The sequence below is a fragment of the Scyliorhinus torazame genome, chromosome 12 (assembly GCF_047496885.1).
Source record: "Scyliorhinus torazame isolate Kashiwa2021f chromosome 12, sScyTor2.1, whole genome shotgun sequence".
Taxonomy (NCBI): domain Eukaryota; kingdom Metazoa; phylum Chordata; class Chondrichthyes; order Carcharhiniformes; family Scyliorhinidae; genus Scyliorhinus; species Scyliorhinus torazame.
In genome coordinates, this window is record NC_092718.1 from 54,803,083 (window position 1) to 54,827,653 (window position 24,571).

Sequence of the window (24,571 nt, forward strand, 5' to 3'; positions counted from 1 at the left end):
GCCCGAATGGGCCGAAGTCCCGCCCAGGAATTGCCTGTCCCGCCGACGTAAATCTAACCTGGTATTTACCGGCGGGACCAGGCGGCGTGGGCGGGCTCCGGGGTCCTGGGGAGGGGCACGGGGCGATCTGACCCCGGGGGGTGCCCCCACGGTGGCCTGGCCCGCGATCGGGGCCCACCGATCCGCGGGCGGGCCTGTGCCGTGGGGGCACTCTTTCCCTTCCGCCTCCGCTACGGCCTCCACCATGGCGGAGGCGGAAGAGACTCTCCCCACTGCGCATGCGCGGGAAACTGACAGCGGCCGCTGACGCTCCCGCGCATGCGCCGGGAAACTGACAGCGGCCGCTGACGCTCCCGCGCATGCGCCGCATTTCCGCGCCAGCTGGCGGGGCAACAAACGCCATTTCCGCCAGCTGGCGGGGCGGAAATCCCTCTGGCGTCGGCCTAGCCCCTCAATGTTGGGGCTAGGCCGCCAAAGATGCGGAGCATTCCGCACCTTTGGGCCGGCGCGATGCCCATCTGATTGGCGCCGTCTTTGGCACCAGTCGGCGGACATCCCGCCGTTGGGGGAGAATTTTGCCCCCAGTTTTTCCCTCCATTTCCCTCAGCAGTTGTATTCTGTAACCACACTGCTGGGGATAAAGTTCTGCTTAATAAAGCCTTCAATTGACATTACCTCAACCTGCCTCGCGTCATATTGACGGTGCTACACTGGAATCTGTATCAAAATCAGAAAATGCAGGACATCTCAGAAGGTCTGACCGCATCTGTGGAGAGAGAATGTAACTATCGTTTTGAGTCTGGATGACTCTTTGTCAATTGATAAATGCAAATATCATCAAGTAGAAATGTTTTAAAAGCATGAAGAATAAGTATAGATTTTAAATAATAATTTTTATGGGATGTGGGCTTCGCTGGCCATGTCTATACCAAGGAGCACACAGGATGAGGTACAGAAATTAGAAGCTACAAACTTTATTGGTGTTATTGGTGTCAGAGAAATTAAACGGCAACCAGAAGCTGAACACGACGGAGCGAAGAATGCTGTGTATAGAATTGTAAAATTGTTGATAAAGGGTAGTTTTAACAACCATTAACAGTGGAGTTCCAGCAGTGGCAGAATTAATCTGATTGAAAATTAGCACCAGGACAAGAAAGCAATCAGCCAGTGAACATAGGAAATGGGAGCAGGAACAGCCCATATGACCCCTTGAACCATTTAGTACAATCACGGTCGATCCTTTGCCTCAACTCCATCTTTCTGCCTACTCCCCTTATCCCTCGATTCTCTGAGAAATCGAAAATCTATCTATCCAAGCCCTGTTTATAATAATAATCGCTTATTGTCACAAGTAGGCTTCAATGAAGTTACTGTGAAAAGCCCCTAGTCGCCACATTCCGGCGCCTGTTCGGGGAGGCCGGTACGGGAATTGAACCCGTGCTGCTGGCCTTGTTCTGCGTTACAAGCCAGCTAGGACAGCACGGTAGCATGGTGGTTAGCACAATTGCTTCACAGCTCCAGGGTCCTAGGTTCGATTCCCGGCTTGGTTCACTGTCTGTGCGGAGTCTGCACGTTCTCCCCGTGTGTGCGTGGGTTTCCTCCGGGTGCTCCGGTTTCCTCCCACAGTCCAAAGATGTGCAGGTTAGGTGGATTGGCCATGCTAAATTGCCCTTAAGTGTTCAAAATTGCCCTTAGTGTTGGGTGGGGTTACTGGGTTATGGGGATAGGGTGGAGATGTGGGCTTGGGTAGGGTGCTCTTTCAAAGAGCCGGTGCAGACTCGATGGGCCGAATAGCCTCCTTCTGCACTGTAAATTCTATGATTCTATGTTGAGCACACTGTGCTAAACCAACCCCTATTATTAGAGTTTGTGGCACTGATCACATGCTCAAGGTCAGTTAAACAGGCTGCGACATTCACAGGAATTACAATAAACTAAGGATGAAATAGGAATATTGTGATAACTAAAATGCAGTCAAAAGCACAAGCAATGTTATTAGAGATGATGAGTGATTGGGTCTGATATATGAGAAGCAGGGGATTAAGGTTTGGTAGATTTAGAGTTCTGCATTGGGTAGTCACCTGGAAATGATCACTGTCGAGTTATAATTGACATTGCAACAAAAGCCATGGCCAAAAATAACTCAATTGATGCAATTGGAAGAACAGCCACTGAAACGAGGAGAAAACGTGAGGAGTGGGACAACAAAATAGCAAACCAAAATGCTCGGCTGACTTTAAAGAGGTGATCTTACAGAATCACATTCCCAGCAGGAAGTGTGTAAGCAGTGAATAATGCAGGAAATTCACAGGTACATCCCATGACATGCCGTCCATTAAAATCAATACAGAGATAGAGAATAAGTTGAAGCAAAAAAAAAAGAGGGCGTACGAATAAGTTGAGAGGGGAAGTGAAGGGGAAAACAAGACTGGCAAAAAGAAAGTGGCAGTCGACATAAAAAGTAACACAAAAATCTTCTACCGGCATGTAAATATTTTTTTATTTAAAAAAAATAAATTTAGGGTACCCAATTCATTTTTCTCCAATTAAGGGGCAATTTAGCGTGGCCAATCCACCTACCCTGCACATCTTTTGGGTTGTGGGGGCGAAACCCACGCAAACACGGGGAGAATGTGGAAACTCCACACGGACAGTGACCCAGAGCCGGGATCGAATCTGGGACCTCGGCACCGTGAGGCAGCAGGGCTAACCCACCGGCATGTAAATATTAACCGGTCACTCAGAGGTGAGGTGAGGCTTAACAGGGACAAAGAGAAAGACAAATGCTGAGAGCAAGAGGGTAAGGCGAGAATGCCTAATTTATATTTTGTATTGGTGATTACTAAGGAAGTGGGTGCTGGCAAAATATTGGCAAAGCAGCGATTCTTGAGATAATGGCTGGTATGAAAATTGATAAGTGGGAAGTACTGGAAAGGCTGGTGATGCTTAAGAGTTGTTACAGCACCTGATCTAGATGGCTTGCATGCAAGGTTAAGGGAGATGGGGCTGGCGATAACAGAAGGGCTTCCAATCATTTCTAAATAAGGGAGAGGTGCCAGAGGATTGGAGAGTTGCAAATGTTCCATTTGTAGCAAAGGGGGTAAAGGATATTCCTATTTATTACAGGCTGATCAATTCAACATCCGTGGTGGATAGGATTTTAGAAATATATGTTAAAGACACAGGGGAGATGTGAGGAAGAAATTTGCTACACAGCAAGTAGCGGTGACCTAGGCATGGGTGTTCGGAAGGGGAGCGAAGTGGAATGGGGAGGGGGTATGGTGGTAAGGTTCAGGGGATTCTGAAATGATGCTGGGAGCTGGGCTGCTGTGTTGGGGTAATGAGAAACTATAGAATCTCCACAGTGCAGATGGAGGCCATTCAGCCCATCGAGACTGTACCGGCCCCTGAAAGAGCACCCTACCTAGTCCCATACCGCCACCCTATCCCTGTGACCGCACCTAGCTTGCACATGAGGCGGGCCTTCTAACCTGCCTGGCTCCGACCTACTCTTCTCAAGCTTTCCACTTTGGCTTGCAAAATGCACTGAGAATCCGACCCTTGGACAAAGTCACATGTGCATTCTGGAAGTCACAAAAGTGCACAGGATGGGTTTTCTCAAACCCACTGAAAAATTTGGATTTCGGCCTCTATTTATAAAACCTAGGATGTTTTACTAATCGCTTTCTCAGCCAATGATATTTATGCACATGTACTCTTGATCTTTCTGCTCCTGTACCCACTTAAGATTTATATCCTTCATTTCATATTGCTTTTTTTTGTTCTTCCAATTAAAATGTATAATTTCGCACTTCTCTGCATTAGATTTGGTATGCCATGTATCCGTCCATCCTATCTGCCCATCTATATCTATCATTAGCATCCCTACAGTTCATAATAATTCCAAGTTTTGAAATTGGTGTTCTATACACCATGAGGTCATTAATATAGAGAAAAAATAGCAGTGGTCGGAATACCGATCCCGGGGAACCCACTATATACTGTCCTCCAGTCTGAAAAAACAGTCGTTCTCCACCACTCTCCTATCATTCAGCAAACTTTGTATCCATCAAAACAATAGGGTTTTGATTCACTTATTTTGTGACTTATGTGACTGCACCCAACCTATCTCCTCTTTAAATTTGACCCATTGTTCACTTACTGGTTTGCCTGCCCATCATTCTTTTTCCCCAATTAAGGGGCAATTTAGCGTGGCCAATCCACCTACCCTGTACATCTTTGGGTTGTGGGGGTGAGACCCAAGCAGGCACTGGGAGAATATGCAGCCTCCACATGGACAGTGACCTGGGGCCGGGATCAAATCCGGGTCCTCGGCGCTGTGAGACAGTAGTGCTAACCACTGCGGCACCATGCCGCCCTTGTCTGTCAATCATCGATTCTTATTTACCTGGGCCAGGTCTGCTCTCTGCCTATTAAAATTGGTCCTCCCCCAATTAATTGCTTCTACTCTAAGGAGATGGTTTAGCACATTGGGCTAAATAGCTGGCTTTTAAAGCAGACCAAGGCAGGCCAGCAGCACGGTTCAATTCCCGTACCAGCCTCCCCGAACAGGCGCTGGAATGTGGTGACTAGGGGCTTTTCACAATAACTTCATTTGAAGCCTACTTGTGACAATAAGCGATTTTCTTTCTTCTTTCTTTCTTCCTTTCTAAATTGCACCTTGCCCTTTCTCACAGCTAACCAAATTCTTATGGCACTGTGCTCTTTGTCTCTTGAATGTTCACTGAACGACAATCAATCCATTTGTTCCATCTCATTCCCCAGAACCGGATCCAGCAATGCTCAGTTGACTGGGCAGCTGGATTTTGATGCAGAGCAAGGAGAGATAAGTGCAGTGAAATCACATGCTTGAGTGATTGGAATGTACTTTGTGCTTAGAATGCACTTACATCTCTTTGATGTGGTCAATGTTTACAAACATTGGGGTTTGACCACTTTAGGCCACTGAAGCATGAAGGGATATGAATGGATCATAGCTGAAGATGGTTTTTACAAGCTGTCAATCACAGACCGAAAGCTATGAATGGCTGTCAGATAATGGATCTGTGGGAACCAGACCGAAGGCACAGCTGTTCTCTTTCACGGAATGGACACATGGAGCTGTAAGGAAAGCATTACCGCGATAATGCTTCCCACTGCCCCAGTCTGGACTGCTCTCTAGCTTCCAGACAGGGGTCCCTTTTCTGGGAGGGGTTGGGTCTATCTGAGGGAGAGGGTGTGCAGTCTGCATGCGTGGAGGGGCTCCTTTCGGCAGGGGGTTCCTGTGGGGGTCCCCCTATTACTGGGGTCCTGTTTGGCGTACCCCTATTATAGGAGTCCCTGTGGGGAGTGCCCTTATTACAGGGGGCGGTGGGGGGTGTCTCCCTATTACAGGAGTCCCTGTGGGGGGGGCACAGGTAGTTAGAGGAGGAGTGGGAAGGCACTGCATTGTTGGGGGGTGATGGGGTGGGATGGTCTCAACCGGCCTGGCGCTGGCATGGAATGCCAAGGGAGCAATCATTGCCCCATTGGCCCATCGCAAGTTTCATCACGTCAAGTTCACGATTGCTGAGACTACAAGGGATCCATGCAGGGACCAGAGGATCACAGGAGGCCGGAGCATAGGGTGCCGGGCCTGCTAAATAGATGCAAATCGGTAATTAAAATGCATTTGCATTTATTTACATCCTCCCCGGCACGCATCATGGACCTCATTCAAGCCACCAGCAGTGGGGGGGGCTGTTGAAGTATCGAGTTTGGATTGGCGCTGATCCCGATTTTTCCCCGATGCCTGATTCTCCGTCCCATCGGAGAATACATTCTGGCTTCCCAGAATGGAGAATCCCACCCACTATCATAGATACCGAGAAAGAATACATTGTCGTGTGAAAACATATTGTAATACTTGTAATCCCATTAATTTATGTCAGTAAACCAGAAACCACATCAAGGCACAATCTGCTACTACAACCTCTTAAAACTGTCATTAATTCTCAGATGAATGGAACACCTACTGTCAGTTAAGCAATGATAATGGCCAAAGCTGTCCAAACAATTGTCTATTCTCTGAGATGGAAAGAACAGAAGTGTTCATTTCAATTTCAAAACAGAGTGCCTGACAATCAACGGATTGAAGTAGGTGGTTTAGGCTTTTTCAAAAGTTTAAATTCTTTATCAGTCAGAGATGCTCTCTCCATTTAAATAACAATACAAAAGATGACTGCACGGGCTAACAGGGCATTTTGTAATGTTTTTCACCACATTACAGTACGTTCTCCATTGGAAAAGTATTGGAATGCATGTGAATAATTATACAATGCTGATCAATATGGGATCAACCTAATTATGAAGGCAGACCCCTCTGATGAATCACTGCATAAAGAAGACATCTATATTATAATACAGCATCTATGACATCTATGATTATATGATCCTAATTGTGACATTTGATGGTGTGAAAACATCTTCCATTACCCTTTCAGCATGTTATCGACCCTCAGCAGGATTTCCATATTCTTCATGAACTCAACAAACCTGGAGTGCCTCTGATGGGTTTCCGAAACCCTGCACCAATCGACCAAAATGGTGCAGAGTGAAAATCAGATTTTCATCCCCCATTTAAAATGGGGATCATGCAAGGGCATGTGTGTGTTTTGCACACTAGTACCTGGATTTATGCACAGAGATGGGACAATTCCCGGCTTGCGAACCCAATCTTTCAAAATGGCTGTCTGAACGTTGGATTTTTATTCCAGGAAGTGGGCTAGATTGGGAATTGGGCCCACCATCCTCAGAACGAGTGTGGAGGCTGCCAGGTGTGTAGGTGGGCTGGATGGAAGGCCTGCCTCTGCGCCCTGGCACTGTGTTAAAATATTTTATTTAAAAGCAGCCCTCCTCATCTCCCCACACACCCTATGCCAACCCATGACCCTCTACCCATCTCTACGGCCCCTCACACCCCCATGCCCCCCACATACCTATGGCTTTTTAATGCCCCTATGCCAACTTAGCGCCAACTCATGCCCCCCAACCATCACCTTTTGCCTTTACCTGCTCCATGCCAACTTATCTGTATAATTTGACAGTTCCTTAACAACTTTGCCAATTCCTTTGCAATTTGACAGTTCTCTTAAAGTTACTTGACAGCTTTAAAGTTCTAATGAGCAGGGGCGGCATGTGGCGCAGTGGTTAGCACTGGGACTGCGGCGCTGAGGACCTGGGTTTGAATCCCGGCCCTGGGTCACTGTCCATTTGCACATTCTCCCCATGTCTGCATGGGTTTCACCCCACAACCCAAAGATGTAAAGGTTAGGTGGATTGGCTACGCTAAGTTGCCCCTTAATTGGAAAAAAAATGGTACTCTAAATTTCTAAAAAAAAGTTCTAATGAGTTTATGCACTTTTTAAGCACAATTATATTTACTTTTAACAATCCCAAAGGGTGACCTATCTCCCCCAAAGGTGTCCTGGGACTATATCCAACGAGCTACCTTATCTCTGCAAAGATCCTCTCCTGGATCTCCAAACAAATGCACAAAGTTCAGACCTCCTCTTACCTGATATAATCTACACACCCTGGGTTTTACACTACTGGCCTCCCAAAAACCCACTTCAATGGAGGCAGCTGGTGATTTAAATGACTAGCTTCATCCAAAAACCATGCATGGGTGAATCCTGGCCCAACTCCAATCCTGCCCCTCTGACAACAGAGCACGCCATGTTTGAGAGCGGGGCTTGGAATTTCTGGCCATCTGAGAGATTTTTGCCGTGCCAGAGAACTCCCCCCACCCCCACCCCCACCCCCACCCCCCCCACCCCCCCACACCCCGCCTCAACCATCGTGGGGAAAATTTTGGCCCAGGCATTTCTGACCTGTATAAAATGGCTTGGGGTCAGGAGGGCAGAGGAAAATCAGAACTCAGAATGTGAATGTTCTCGCAACCGCCTCCCGCCCAAAATGAAAATTCGGTGACAAGTCTCTGTTTTCTGGACACTTTTAGAAGTGGAGGGGCAAGAAGAACTGCATGCTCATGGTCAAGGACATAGGATCCAATATCTCTGGAGCCATTCTTGGTCAAATATAGTATGACGGTCATAGATGTGTCATCGACGGGACCTCTGTGAGTGACAATGTGCAACACTGCTGCACCTCAGCCATGACTCAATTCCCAGCGTGTCTCACCTTCTGCAGCTTCTGCAATCATGTAGGAAGACTTGATGGCATTTTGAGTGGAACAGGAAGTGATCAGCACGCCCTATTCTAGCTGCGTGCTCCCCAACAGTTCAAGGGGACACAAAGTTTGGCTTCAGTATGACATGGGTTACAAAGTACAAGTGTAGCTGGTAACATTTCGTAACGCTTAAAAGAAACACTTATAATCAGCGGGTAGAATGGCATACACCTTAGATCTCGTCTTCTTGGGAAATAGTGTGTTCCCTTTCACTAGGCATCTCTGTGTTGTCCTTAACAACTTTGCTCAACTCCAAAGTGATGACAGGTCAATGAACTCCCAAAAAACTAAAATCTGGAGGCATGTAATTATTCTTCTATTAGCTGATCTATCTTAAAGTATCAACTTCAGAAATGTCTGCAACAGAAGCTTTGCAGTGGGCAGTAAGCCAAAGATATACCTACTACAAGCAGTTAAATATATGGATATATTGAAATACATTGCCGCTGCATGCACGTCACATCAACATTTTTGCCATTATATATTCTCATTTCTAAATTTGTATTGAAAACGGTCTATGTAAACTTGTCAAGCTGTAATTAAACCTTCCCTCCAGTGATGGTGCTGTGATACTTTAGTTTTGTGTCTCCTGCAATCTATTATATTCACAGCTTCTTGAACTGTCATACACTTCGCTATTTAGCAACAAATGCTATAAAATCAAACTATTTAACATAAGCAAAGATAATGGTAAATGAACTACACATGTGCCCTCATCCAATTATTCATTACCCTCTAATTGCTTCATCAAAATACTATTCTTGATCTTGCTTCATTATATACTTCATCATATACACGCTGTTCAAAAGGCATCTTGACAAATACATGGATAGGATGGGCATCGAGGAATACGGCACAAGGAAGTGCTGAGGGTTTTGGCAAAGATTGGTATCATGACCGACACAAGCTTGGAGGGCCGAATGGTCTGTTCCTGTGCTGTATTGTTCTTTGTTCTATATACAGTACCGTGGGAGATTTACAAGTGGATAAGAACAGGAGGAGGCTATTCTCTCCATTGAATGCACCCTACTATTTAATTAGATAGTTACTGATCTGCAGCTTTACTAATTGATAACCCTATTGAATGAAATCTAGTGAAATCAGCCTTGAAAGCTCCAAATTTCCTGGAAACAATAGCCTTTTGGGGGAGAGAACTTCCAGATTCTCAATTTCCCTTTATGTGAGAAATTGCTTCCTGATTTTTCTCCGGATTGGTCAAACTTTAATTTGAAGACCGAGGTTGGGATTCTCCGTTCTAGAGCCGAAATGCTCCTGCCGGATTAGAATCGAACCTGGTCTCCGCTGGCACTAGGAGCAGGTCTAGTATGTGAGTCTGTCTCCTTCATCATGCTAATTTATGCATGGGGGGGGCGGAGATTGCTGTATCCTGTTATAATTTTGATACCTGGCTGCCATTTTTAGCGGCAGCCCGTTACAGAGGTTCAGCAGTGGGCTGCCTCCCCCTACAATGCAATTCTTGCGACCGCTAAGTGCTTTCTGAGACTCTTTTGATATGGTGAGAAGCTGTCAATCACAGCAAGAGTGTTTATAAACATTGTGGTCGGAATCAAGGCAGGGTAATTGAGATGCATTGAGGTGTAGAGAAAGATAAATAAACGAACCCTAAACAAACCCCCTAAAGAGCTGTGTCTGGATCAATAGAACTGTCAATCACTGGCTATTGCAATGTATTGCTGTGTGAAATTGAATGAAAGATTTGCATTTCAAAGGCTACCTAGGGATTAGAAATAGTAAGACGTTTTACAACACCAGGTTAAAGTCCAACAGGTTTGTTTCAACTTTCAGTGTTGGACTTTGAACTGGTGTTGTAAGACTTCTTACTGTGCTCACTCCAATCCAATGCCGGCATCTCCACCTTAGGGATTAAAAAGAGGAAGCCTCTGACACTTGTATGAGCTGCTGCTTTAAACACTTTTGTCTGAGGCAGCAGATGTTAGGGAAGGGTAACTGAAAGTGCAGTAATTTTTCACTGTACTGCCTGAACTGTTCTTCAGCTTTCAAGCAGGGCTGACTGCTGGGGGTTTCTGAGGGGGTGGGGGGGGGTGTCTCTGAGACGGGTCCCTGAGGGGGTCTCTGATGGGAAATCTAATGGGAGAGACTAATGGGGGTTTTGGTGGTGGGGGAGATTGGGTCGTCTTCATGTGTGTTTGCTGCGGGGGTTGGGCCATTATTCCTGTGGGAGATGTCCTACTAGTTAGCTGGGGGGGGGCAGGGTAGGATTTGCATTGTGGGGGAAGGGGGGCCTTCTGATGGACTTTGTGGGGTACCTCACTTATGCACTGATGCCCTTCATCCATGTTGGGGTCCACCGCATCAGGGCCACAGGTAGGCAAACTTGCATCAAAGCCCACCTGGAATATTTGCTGTTGTGGGTGTCAGTGCATAATAAGGGAGGGAGGGGGGGGGGGGAGGGGGGGCGGTGAATCAAGCTTCCAGCCATCAATCAAATGGGAATGGTTGAATGGACAGGCAGTGCGCTGAGGCCACTGGCGAGGGATCAGAGCACTGCAATTTTTCCCTCGAAATTCCATTCTCCGTCCGATATGGAAACCCGATACTGACATCGGGCAATGGAGAATCCACCCCTACATCTCCTTGTTCCTGATCCCCCCACCAGAGATAAGAGTTCCTCCGCATCCAAACTATCAAATGATTTTAACAGTTTTACCACCTCGATAATATCACTCCTCAATGCTCTACATTCATAAGTAATTCAGCCAGGTCTATACATTCTTTCCCTGTAATTTTACCCATGCAAGTCTCAGTGTCATTGTACTGTTAGAAATATATGGGCACAGAAAATTATGCATATCAACAAAATATTATTAAATATTGTGGCAGCTCTATTGTGGGAAACTTCATGAATTTAGATTTCTTTCAAAATTTTTAAAGAAATAGGGTTATTAATACTTAGTGACATTGGCCCTGGGTTAGAAAAATCAAGAAGCTTTGTAGTTATTTCTTTCCAGCTACGTGGCTATTTTTCTCACTGGATGTTAAGTTTAATTAAAGAGTAGGAATGCGTAAATGTTTAGTGCAGAAGGAGTAAACAGTAGTAAGTAACAAATTAACAACCTTGGAGAGTTCTCCCCAATGCTATCATGATGTTGCAATTATGGTCTACTCCCACATTGTATAAAACCACAGGACTGGAGGCGATTTATTTCAATCTGACACTAACAGAAAGTGAGTATCAACTGGCCCACAAGATTTCTCTCCCACTAATGATTGCACATGTGCAAGTGTGCACCAGTGAGAGTGCAAAGGGTTAATTTCAAAGAAATGGAAATCATCGTGCAAGTTCTTAATCTATCGATAATAATTAACATTCTCCATTTGCATTGGAAGCACACCAAGCAGCATCATTCAGTAACGGGAGGTACCCATTATATAACAGGGCAGATTTTCGATGTGGGATGAAAATCAGGTGGGTCTTTAAATGGCAGCTCATCCAGCCCACCATCTAGGTTAGCTGGCAGCCAATGAGGCTGAAAATCAAATGCTGGCTGCCAATATCAATCTGACAAAGACGTTGCACCGTGCTGTTAAGTCAAAACACAAATGCTCTGTAAGTGTACAGGATTTCACCAAGTGATAGCAAATAATATAAATCAGAACAGAGCCAGAGATTCATAAGCAGACGTGGCGGAATTAATGGCGAGGCTCTTCACAACATAGAAAAATACTAACTGTCAGGACTTTCAAACTTACTTCATACAAGAGACATGCAAGCCTTAGGGCTCTGTGAATATGTACATGGCTGGGATCAACTATCAGTTCTGAGCTGTGTATATGGATAAAATGATGGAGTAACAATTTGCTGACACAAATGAAATGGACTTTGTATAAAACTCCTTGTGTGTTCTAAGGGCTATCCAGTCCCTGGCACGATCAACTCAATGGCAAGAACACTATGTAGTTCATGAGTCAACTACTCTAAGTAAAAGAGAAAAAAACATAGGAACTTGCATTTTTTAAACGTAAACTCGCCATAATCCCAGATGACCGCAGGCTGCTTTCCCCTTTGAGGTGGAGAGCTGACTGGTGGCAATTTGACCTGAGGGTCACCATACCTCAGGCGAGGTGGCAAGGTTGAGAAGGCGGGGCCTTCATGAATAATCTTCATGAAGTGCCTTTTCACAGCCTCAGGACATCCCAAAATCCTTTATGCCAATGAAATACTTCGCAGCCACATTTTGTATACAGCAGCCAATTTGAGCACAGCAAGGTTTCACCAATAGTAATGAGGTAATGACCAATTAATCAGTTTATGAGGAATGATGGTTGGAGAGTAATATTGGCCAGGACACCACGTCTATCCAATTGAGAGGCCAGATAGTGCCTTGTTTTAACATCTGCACTGGCTCTGAAGTGTTACCTGGATTTTGTTCTCAAATCTCTGGATTGGGGATTGACGACACTACCTTGCAACAAAAATCAAACTGCGGATTCTACCAGAGGTGATTTTAGAGGAACTATGCCGTTTCCTGATTTGTCCATGAAAATAAAATTTATAATATGAAAGCATTTGAAAAAATGTATGGGGGGAGGGGACTTTGCACATACATTTTTGGGAGACTATTTTCTGAGAGTCTGTGCCCATCACTGCTGCTCTCCATCTCTTCTTACATACGATGAAGAAGCAGGAGTCGGCCATTCAGCCCCTCGAGCCTGCCTCATGGTGTAGACATGTGTAACATCAGGTTTTTCAAGTGCTCATGAATATTCACCTTCTCATACAGCTTTGACAAACATTTTGAGACACTAGAAAGCCTCAAAGATTTGACCTCACTATGGAGTAACTTATATCTCCAAGCATCTGCATTCTTCTGAATGTGAACCTCTGGTTGCAGAAAGGAGATTCGGGTATTAACTCTTTCGAAAAGAGGATGGTGTGGCATACTTTGCCATTGTGACACATTTTATTGTGTTGCATTTTAAATGCAGCCATTTAAAATCACTAATGCAGTTGATGCTGCATTCCCGAAAACTTCAAAAACTCTTGGGACACCTTCGTTAACTACAATTTCACAGGTTGAATGATAATAATCTGCATTAAAAAATGTATTCAAGTCTGATGTATTGTTTACTCGGTGCAAACTAGGCAATTCTTTTGAGATGTGCATATATTTAATAAGGTTTTATTTAAGAGAATGTTTAATAAGTTAAAGTTCACAGGTAGCGAGTTAATTAACTGGTCTGAAAACTGGTTTGACTATCTGAAATATAAGTGGTAACAAATAGAAAATGTGGTGTATGCTCTAAACCTCCGGTTATTACGGGCAGCAAAGTGGCACAGTGGTTAGCACTGCTGCCTCACGGCGCCGAGGACCCGGGTTCGATCCTGGCCCCGGGTCACTGTCAGTATGGAATTTGCACATTCTCCCCATGTTTGCGTGGATCTCACCCCCACAACCCAAAGATGTGCAGGGCAGGTGAATTGGCACCGCTAAATTGCCTCTTAACTGGAAAAAAATAATTGGGTACTCTAAATTTTTTTTAAAACAATACTGGGAAGAAGAGTTGCAAGAAGATCCATCATCTCCCATTTCAAAACGCATGCCAGTATAATGTAGTTGAATAGCAGCAACAAACATCTGAATGAATAAGGACTTACTTATTAACTGTAAGTTCATCAGCCGTAAGCTGCAATATTTGATGTTAACTATTCATAGATACACATGTACCCGTAATGCTGCAATAGTGTTTAAAGTGCTTTCCCATCCAACATTCAAATTATCAGCCCCGGCAGTGAGGAATAACATCCTTGGAAGCAGATGCAGAGACCCAGGAATGAGGAGGACAAAGGGTACGAAAGAGGGGCAGGAAGGCAGCGGGGCCAGAGCAAAGCGTCAACTGTGCAGAAGAAATTGCTACCTGGATACACTGGAGAGTCAGTGCTGCATGAGACTGCTCAACAAACCCTGCCAGTGTCTGTTTAGTCACTGAAGCCTCAAACGTCTTCGCCTCTGGTCACTCCAAGGACATTGGCGGCGGCTTTCAAGCAGCAACACACCGTTGCATCTCGCAGGTTACTGATGCCCAGTTTGAGAGAGCTGGGTAGTAGATACAATTTCAAATAGATAGGGCTTCTCAGGCAAAAAAGGCAGTGGGATTCACCTCCAATGTGAAATTTCCTAGGATCAGGGCATTATTAATTGCACTCACGTGGTCAGAAAGTCATCAAATCAATGACCAATGAGATTCAGTAACTGCAGGGGCTCCCACTGCCTCAACATTTAGCTGGTGGTCTACAGCCACAGCAAAAGCTTTCCCATGTCCAGGCTGGTGCTTCTTTTGAAGTAAACAAGAGGGGGAGGGGGGGCAATAGTTCCCTGGTGCATCCTCCATGGCAATATCTCAACCAGAAATGATATGCCAACCAATCAGCACCCTTTTCTCATGCCATAGAAATTGTTGCTCCTTTTGAAATTTGGTATTCTTGTGTCTGTCCTGATGAGTGCAAGACGAAAAGCTTCGATAGCATGTCTCTTTTTTTCCAGCCTTACTTACGAGCATTCTCCATGTGCACACTCACTTCCCAGGCAACTGCCCCAATGTCTTAATCCCCCAGCAGTTCAGGGTGCCACGTCAGCTGCGGATGAATTTTAGGGGACAAAGGTTAGCCCTTGAATAAGTGGCTACCCACCACTTTATGTGGGCCCAAAACAGAGCCACAGAGGCACTACAACAAAATCCATGTGTTCACAAGACCACCATCAAGCAGGCTGCCAAGCTTCTGAAGATATGGTTCCAGTACCTGGACTAGTCGGTTAGTGTCCTGCAGTGCACTCCTGCAAGGGTTTCATGCAATGTGATGGCCTTCGACGCTCTTCATGACATGGCCTTCCAGAAATGTACGGATGTTGAAGAGGGTGAAGTGCTAGACTAGCACAGTTCATTAGAGGAGGGAGATGCAGAGCAGATCGATGGCCATGCTATACAGGGACGTGGTCAGGGTTTGCTCAGGAGTCAAAGGTCTCTTCAGAATGGCATTAACAGCAGGGCACATCTGATCCAAGGGAGTTTTACATGAACACAACCTATCCACCAGGACCGCATAGAATGAAACTCATTTTCATCCATATAAATAATGGAGAATATATCCATTATACAAACATCATTAAACAGATCCAATCTTACCAGCAATGCATAGCACACATCACTCCAGTGGTTTCAGTTCAAAAACCACCTGCTCCCTTCACCACTTCTTCACTCTTTTCCAAACTTTCTATTCAAGACTGGAAATTCACACATGTGGGATTATGGATCAACATTTCCAGTGTTATTAATAAATCACTACGTGTACACTCAAGTGAAATTAACCCCAGTAAATAGTTCAGTGCAATGACTGCCGCTGTGGCCTCTGCTCTCGATCCCTTCTTGACGGTGCTCTTCTTGGGGCCACAGTGAGATGGAGGCCACCTGCCCATGTGAGATGTATGTTGTGGTCGTCCTTTTCGTGGAGGTGCCCCGAGGTTGCTGATCCGGTGTTAATATCTCTTGTCACAGGCCTCTGCTGCACAGATGTTGCCTGGAGACAGAGGGGTCAAGGAGGCCGTGATGTTGATGCCCCATGACGGGTGAAACCCTCATCCTCTTCAATGACTGCCTCAGTCTTTGGATGGCGCTCCTGATCACTGGAGGGGACCATTATTTGGGGTGTAATTGGCATCCACTCCAGACATCTTTGTGTCATCATCGCCATCGACTGGTTAATGGCACAGAGTGTCACAGGCATTCAGTACAAGTTGATGCGCTGCTCCTCCATCCACTCGGAATGCGGCTGCTTGTGGCTCTCTAGGTTTGGCCACTCTCTGGATAAGCTCATGTGTTTCAAAGCTCTGAGCCGGAGTGATGCACATGAGCCATCTGTAACCACCCGAGCAGGACAGTGTCTGTCTTCCATCCTCCGAGGGGATTTGCCCATAGCTTCCTCTGCCTCTGTTACCATCTCCCGCTCACGAGTGAAGTGCTCCTTACCCTGAGCCACCCTTTTGAATGGCACGCGAGGGCCCACAGATGGGAGTGTCTCTGTGCTGGTGGAGGGTGCACTTTGAATGATGTAATGGAGCTGGGTCTGTCGGTTCCCTCTAATTGGAGAACCCTGGTGATGCTGCCCTTTACTGACCAGCATGTGGGAGACAGAACAAGATCATGAGAGCTCGCCTGTGACAGCGCATGCGGCTGCAGAGACGAGGCATCCCAATGCTGCTGAGCTATTGGCTTGGTCTCAGACAGAGAAATGTGCACTCTATCCCCTCATCTACATAATTCAATGGTCGGAATATTCCGGTTCCGTTGAGGTGGGTTCCCCCATGGCAGATGCGGCGGGACATTCACATCTCCATTGCTTTCAGTGGGACCAGAAGATCCCGCCATCGGGATAGGCCAGAAAATCCCACACAATATTGTTCCACCCTCTCCTCCAGGAAATCCCATCTCTCCATCATCCACTTGATGCAGCGGCAACCTCAAGATGTCTATCACTGCCTCCTCTGTAGCGGTCAAAGTGGCGAGATAGGCCAGTCCTCCTCCAGTGCATGCCCTCTCCCTGATATTGTGCGTCCTTCCCTCCTGCGAGGGTGAAAGAGAGATATGGTAATGCTGCCCTCTCTCACCAAAGCCAGCACACCATTTAAATCGGAAGCTGCACATATCACTGCTGGCCAGGTTTTAAACAGCGTTAGCACTTTGAGCCCTTGCTGTTGGGTCAGTAATTATCCTGGGCACACCTGGTTCAGGAGCATCATGTGCCCTCGGGTTGCTCGGCTAGTATATGTAGAGCTGAAAGCCCGAACTCTGGTTGTCACGTTGCACTTACCTGGCTAGAATGTAAACGTTTAGTGGTACTACGCCAGGCCAACTCCAGATAACACCGCAGCCGCTGACATATTCTGCCGCCTCCGACCAGGCTTGCTCAGTTTTGCTGAGTGACCTTCTTCTGCAACCTTCCAGGAACAAGACACATTGCCTCTCACCAAAAGCACTTCAGGGGCTGCATCAATGGGGCAGACTTGGCACAGGAACTTTGCCCCTGTCTCCCCTTCTGCTGATTTCAGCATTGTCATTAACTTGCAAGATTGCTGCTACTATAATGATGGACATCGTGCTTCTAAATCAGGCCCACACTTTCAGAGACACAGCCACATCGTGTGCTCGCTGTTCTAAGTGACCGCCAAACCTGTCCTCCCGCCAATTAGCTGCTGGTAATGGGGAAAGGCATGGGCTGTGGGTGGGATTTTCCGGCCCTTCCTTTCAGTGGGATCATCCGGTCCCACTGAAGGCAACGTGCCTGGCGGCAGGAGGGGCGATACGCGTCAAATGCCATTGACATCGGCGGGACTGGAACAACCTGCTGCCGGACAATGCTGAGCCTACCTCCGCCACCAGAAAACGCCATGTAGGGGGCGGAAAATCCCACTTTCTGACTACATCCCACCCCCCTTATGTCACCCTAATCCCAACTAGGAGCCTGAAATGGTTCCAACCAATGGTTCCAATCCGGTCCCTAGTTGAATGGGACTGGAGATTATGAGTATAAGTGAACGAACAGAGGATCGAATACTGCATAATTCACTGTGGCCTTTGTACTCCTGGAAACATAACTCTTCAAAAAATATTAACCAGCCCAGTGCTAATTGGTAGACCGAGAACATCTTCGATAGAATCTCAGCATTTATATTTACAGAGCCTCCTTTGCTGATAATTTCATCTTTGAGTCCTCAACTAATTTGAATTGCTGGTTGAATTTAAGACGGGTTGATAGTTTCTTTGGCCTGGAAGATAATCAGAGGGCAGGGGGCTGGTACGGGGAGATTGAGACGAGTTGGATCAGCTGTGACCTTAGTGAATGGTGAAACAGAGTCGAATGGCCCAGTCCTCTTCTTAGTCCTCATGTCAATGGAATCATGGAATCATCGAATTTACAGTGCAGAAGGAGGCCATTCGGCCCATCGAGTCTCCACGGGCCCTTGGAAAGAGCACCCTACTTAAGCCCACACCTCCCCCCATTCCCGGAACCCAGTAACCCCACCTAACCTTTTGGAGGCTCGGGTACAGTTTAGCATAGCCAATCCACCTAACCTGTACATCTTTGGACTGTGGGAGGAAACCCACGCAGGCATGGAGAGAAAGTGCAATCTCCACACAAACAGTCACCCGAGGCCGGAATTGAACCCGGGACCCCGGAGCTGTGAGGCGGCAGTGCTAACCGCTGTGCCACTGTGCCACCACTTGTGCCACTGTACCACCCCATGTCTTAATATTTGGTGTATTATATATAGATATGGGGCGGGATTCTCCGACACCCCCGTCAGGTCGGAGAATCACCGGGGGCGGCGTGAATCCCGCCCCGTCGTTCCGACACCGGCTATCAAATTCTCCAGCGTCGTTTTTTTGGCGGGGACGGGGATCATGTCGCGCCGGTCGGGGGCCGTTGGTAGTGGCCCCCCCGGTGATTCTCCGGGCCCCGATGGGCCGAGCAGATGCCCGTCTTTGGCTGGTTCCACCGGCGTAAATTAGACCAGGTCCTTACCTGCAGGACCTGGCTCTGAGGGCAGCCTGCGGAGTCCTCGGGGGGGGGGGGGGGGGGGTGTGTGTGTGTGTGATCTGGCCCCGGGGGGCCCCTATGGTGGCCTGGCCCGCGATCGGGGCCCACTGATCTGCGGGCGGGTCTGTGCCGTGGGGGTAGTCTTTCCCTCCGCGCCGGCCTCTGTAAAGCTCCGCCATGGCCGGCGCGGAGAAGAAACCCCCTTTGCGCATTCACAGGGATCACGCCAGCGGTTCTGCGCATGCACCAGAACACGCTGGCGCTCCCGCGCATGTGCCAACTGGCGCCGGCCGACGGAGGCCCTTCGGCGCCGGTTGGTGTGGCGCCAACCTCTCCAGCGCTGGCCTAGCCCTCGGAAGTGCGGGATTCAGCAACTTCCGGGCAGCCCGACGCCGGAGTGGTTCACGCCATTCTTTGGCGCTGGTACGACCCGCCCGCCGGTTGGGGGAGAGTCCCGGCCATGAATTCTGTCTCAATTGTGAAATATAACCATTAATTAACAAACACTGGCATAAGAGAGACTGTTCTGGCATTGCACTGTACTTAAATGCTCTTTGCTGAACTTGCTGATACTATTTGCCAATAAACGTTAATGTGCCTAATCCATAGGGCTTCTTTTTTTTCAATTTAGAGTACCCAATTCATTATTTTCGAATTAAGGGTCAATTTAGCTTGGCCAATCCACCTACCCTGCACATCTTTGGGTTGTGGGGGTGAAACCCACGCAAACACGGGGAGAATGTGCAAACTCCACATGGACAGTGACCCAGAGCCAGAATCGAACCTGGGACCTCGCCGCCGTGAGGCAACAGGGCTAACCCACTGCTCCACTGTGCTGCCCATCCATCGGGCTTCTTTATTGAAACAGTGGGCAACCAATTACAGTAACTACCTGATATCCTGTGAACTTGACACCAGGGTTGTTTTCGATCTCCCACAGACCTTCGTTGAAACCTTTTCGCTTGTTAGACTTCCCAAATTTATCTTTATATTCTTTGTAGGGTAAAAGGTCTTTTGGTCCCAGAAAGGCACTGCAAGAGAAAGGTTCAATTTTTACCTCAACCAGTTTCACAGATTAAATGAAGATTTTATTTTCATAGAATCCCAACAGTGCAGAAGGAGACTATTCGGCCCAATCGAGTCTGCACCAACCCTCTGAACGAGCACCCTACCTTAGGCGCACTCCCACGCCTTATCCCTGTAACCCCACCTAACCTGCACATCTTTGGACACGAAGGGGCAATTTAGCATGGCCAATCCATCTAACCTGGACATCTTTGGACTCTAGGAGGAAACTGGAGCACCTATAAAACCACATGACAGGAGCAGAATTAGGCCACTCGGCCCATCGGGTCTGCTCCGCCATTCAATCATGGCTAATATTTTTCTCATCCCCATTCTCCTGTCTTCTTCCCATAACCACTGGTCCCCTTATTAATCAAGAACCTATCTATCTCTGTCTCAAAAGCCTTCAGTGATTTGGCCTCCACAGCCTTCTGCAGCAAAGAGTTCCACAGATTCACCACCCTCTGGCTGAAGAAATATCTCCTCATCTCTGTTTTGAAGGATCGTCCCTCTGAGATTGGGTCCTCTGGTTCTAGTTTTTCATACAAGTGGAAACATCCTCTCCACATCCACTCTATCCAGGCCTCGCAGTATCCTGTAAGTTTCAATCAGATTCCCCCTCATCCTTCTAAACTCCAACGAGTACAGACCCAGAGTCCTCAACCATTTCTCATGCGACAAGCTCTTCATTCCAGGGATCATCCTTGTGAACCTCCTCTGGTTCCTTTCCAAGGCCAGCACATCCTTCCTTAGATACGGGGCCCAAAACTGCTCACAATACTCCAAATGGGGTCTGACCAGAGCTTTATACTGCCTCAGAAGTACATCCCTGCTTTTGTATTCTAGCCCTCTTTACATGAATGCTAACATTACATTTGTCTTCTTAACTGGCGACTGAATCTGCACATTAACTTAAGAGAATCGCGAACAAGGAATCCCGAGTCCCTTTGTGCTTCTGATTTCCTAATCATTTCCTCATTTAGAAAATAGTCAATGCCTACGTTCCTCCTTCCAAAGTGCATAACCTCACACTTTTCCACATTGTATTCCATCTGCCACATCTTTGCCCACTCTCCTAGACTGTCCAAGCAGCCCTGCTGCTTCCTCAATACTACCTGCCCCTCTACCGATCTTTGGAAACCCATGCAGACACGGGGAGAATGTACCAACACCACACATTCACCCAAGGCCGGAATTAAACCTGGGTCCTTGGCACTGTGAGGCAGCAGTGCTAACCACTGTGCCACTGTGCACCCTAATAAATAACAATTTCTACATTCATCACACCATGGTGGGATTAGAACCGTGGTCTCTGGATTACTAGTTCAGTGACAATCCCACTTTGCCACCACCTCCCCTTTCGCATACACCAAACCACAATAGAACACAGGCTGATTCTCTGACTGGCACATCTTGCAAGATTGGGTGCTGGTCAGTTAGGCAATTTTCCATTCATTTAAAATGAATACCCTTGAGATCACTTGATCAGGGCTCCCTGGGGCTGCGGGGGGGGGGGGGGGGGGGGGGCTCATCACATCGAGTGCTCGAAGGGAGTGCCAACAACAATGGGAACAACTTTCATTTATAGAGCATCTTCAATGAGCTCAGAGAGGTACAAAGAAAATATGAACAGCAAAGCAGAAAATGAGATACTGAAAAGGGTGAAGAGTTGGCTTCTTTGGAGGAGAGAGGACATCAGGGAGACAAATCAAGGGCAGGGAATCAAGGCAGCTGAAGGCATGACCGCCAATGTTGGGTGAAGGAGGGAAGATGCAGAAGAGACCCAAGAGCAGGTGGAGAGTCGGGAGGTCGTGCATGACGAGCCTATGCGAGAGAGAGAAGGAAAGGCAAGGCCATGAAACATGAGGATGAGAATTTTAAATTTGGGATTAACAGACAATGAGAACGAGGCTGATGAAAGAGTGCAAACTAGTGCAGGAGTGGACATGGGCAGCTGAGTTTTCGAACATAGAACATACAGTACAGAAGGAGGCCATTCGGCCCATCGAGTCTGCACCAACCCACTTAAGCTCTCACTTCCACCCTATCCCCATAGCCCAATAACCCCTCCTAACCTTTTTGGTCACTAAGGGCAATTTACCATGGCCATTCCCCCAACCTGCATGTCTTTAGACTGTGGGAGGAAACCGGAGCACCCGGAGGAAACCCACGCAGACACTGGGAGAACGTGCAGACTCTGCACAGACAGTGACTCAGCGGGGAATCGAACCTGGGACCCTGGCGCTGTGAAGCCACAGTGCTATCCACTTGTGCTACTGTGTTGCCCAATGTATCGAGCTGAACTGTGCTGCTCCTTGAATGCATTGAGTTTTACAGAGAGAGAAAAAAAGCCTCCAGATGCTTCAGTGGTGCAAGGAAAATATCATCAGCAAACCAGAAAATGAGGTATTAAAATAGGGTGAAGAGATTGGTTTTAAAAGAGGAGGGGGGGCTTTGGGTAAGGCAATTCTACAGCAGGGAGTCAAGGTCCACAGGGTATTGAAATCGGAGAATCGGGAGGGCGTAAAAGGCATGGACAAATGCTTCAGCTGGGGCTGGTGAGGAGGAATGGGGCATGAGTGACTTATGGAGCTTATTACAATATTACCAGTCCTCAAAATTGCATTAAATTATCTCCTGCAGAACTAAATAGACTTTGCATCAAATGAAACATCAAGGGTGATGATGTGTTGGGTGTTCTGGATCACATACAGGTCACCAACACTTGAAGTAGTGCAACACTATTTTATTGAAATGTTAACTATTTAAACATACTTGAACTGTGGGTAAAATACGATACCAGCTTTAACTAAATACCTTTGCCTTGTCCTAACCAGTTGATGCACTCAGCACATGGTGAATGTCTGTTTTGCAGGCTGTGAGCTCTGTGCTCCTATCTAGCTGTTACTTGAATGAGCGGGAACTCTCCTGTCCCCTGTCTTTATAGTGCGTGAGCTCTCACTGGTGATTGGCTGTGGTGTTGTGTATGTTGATTGGTCCCACTGTGTGTCCATCAGTGTGTGTCTGCACCATGATATACTGGTGTATATTATGACATCCCCCCTTTTATATAAAAAAATGTGCCTGCATGACAACAAATAGTGTGTGGTGAATGTTCCTGACTACGTGTGTGCGAAATATTTACAGGACTAGGACTATGTACATAAAACTAAGCTATTTACATGGGAAGGTGCCTGATGCAGAAAAAAAGTGTGTCACACAAATAACGAGATGAACACTATATACAAACCACTTGAACGATTAAACGGAAGAACAGAACAGACCAGAGAGTCCATTAGTGCAAAGTTCACAAATTAAGTCTCTGAGGTGGGCGACGAATCCTTGTTGACCGCCTCAAGGGTGGGTCGGGAGCCACCAGCTGAGGAGCGGGCTGGACTGCGTCAGAGTGAGGAGGATGCAGAGTAACCGGAATCTCTGCATAGTCCAGGTCAGGGACAACAGGAGGGCGTGGCACTAGCGGAGGATCAGGTAGCGAGCGCGGAACAAGACGAAGGGCACGCCGATTACAGCGCAGAATGGAACCATCCGGTAGACGAACCAGGAACGAGCGGGGAGCCACCTGCTGAAGAACCACAGCAGTTGCAGACCAGCCACCATCCGGAAGATGGATGCGGACATTGTCATCTGGAGCCAGAGCAGGGAGGTCAGCTGCACGGGAGTCACGAGCCGCCTTGTGCTGTGCACGAGACAGTTGCATTCGTTGAAGGACCGGAACGTGGTCGAGGTCTGGGACATGAATGGACGGCACCGTCATCCTCAGGGTGCGACCCATGAGCAGCTGGGCTGGCGACAGGCCATTGGACAGTGGGGCCGAGCGATAGGCCAGCAGGGCGAGGCAGAAGTCGGATCCCGCATCGGCAGCCTTGCAGAGGAGCAGTTTGACTATGTGGATGGCCTTTTCCACTTTGCCATTGGATTGGGGATACAGGGGACTGGATGTCACATGCACAAAGTTGTACCTCCTGGCAAAGTTGGACCATTCTTGGCTTGCGAAGCAGGGGCCATTGTCCGACATCACAGTGAGTGGGATGCCGTGACGAGCAAAGGTGTCCTTACAGGCACGGATGACTGCAGACGATGTGATGTCGTGCAAACGTACCACCTCCGGGTAGTTTGAAAAATAGTCTACAATCAGAACATAGTCCCTGCCCAGCGCGTGGAACAGGTCGATGCTGACCTTGGACCAAGGGGACGTGACCAACTCATGGGGCTGTAGGGTCTCACGTGGGTGGGGCGGCTGGAACCGCTGACAGGTGGGGCAGTTGAGCACTGTGTTGGCGATGTCGTCATTGATGCCGGGCCAGCACATTGCCTCTCGGGCCAGTCGGCGACACTTCTCCACGCCATATGGCCCTCGTGTAGCTGTTCCAAGATGAGCTGGCGCATGCTATGCGGGATAACAATGCGGTCCAGCTTCAGGAGGACACCATCGACTACCGCCAGATCATCTCTGATGTTGTAGAACGGCGGGCATTGGCCCTTGAGCCACCCGTCTGTTAGGTGGCGCATGACACGCTGTAGCAGGGGTCAGCCGCAGTTTCGCGGCGAATTTGGACGAAGCGTTCATCCGTGGCCGGTAGATTAGCGGCCACAAAGGCCACATGGGCATCAACCTGGCAGACGAATCCCGCTGGGTCACACGGGGTGTTGACTGCCCTGGACAGAGCGTCGGCTATGATCAG

General features: G+C 47.7%; 1 protein-coding gene across 2 annotated transcripts in view; it reads right to left on the reverse strand.

Moving 5' to 3' along the window:
• Positions 1–24,571, reverse strand: part of LOC140386407 (hepatoma-derived growth factor-related protein 3-like) — a 168,985-nt gene that overhangs the window by 30,976 nt on the left and 113,438 nt on the right. For both annotated transcript variants that reach the window (XM_072468725.1, XM_072468726.1), the window contains exon 3: positions 19,696–19,834. In XM_072468725.1, coding sequence (XP_072324826.1) covers positions 19,696–19,834 — 139 coding nt within the window. The remainder of the gene's footprint in view (positions 1–19,695; positions 19,835–24,571) is intronic.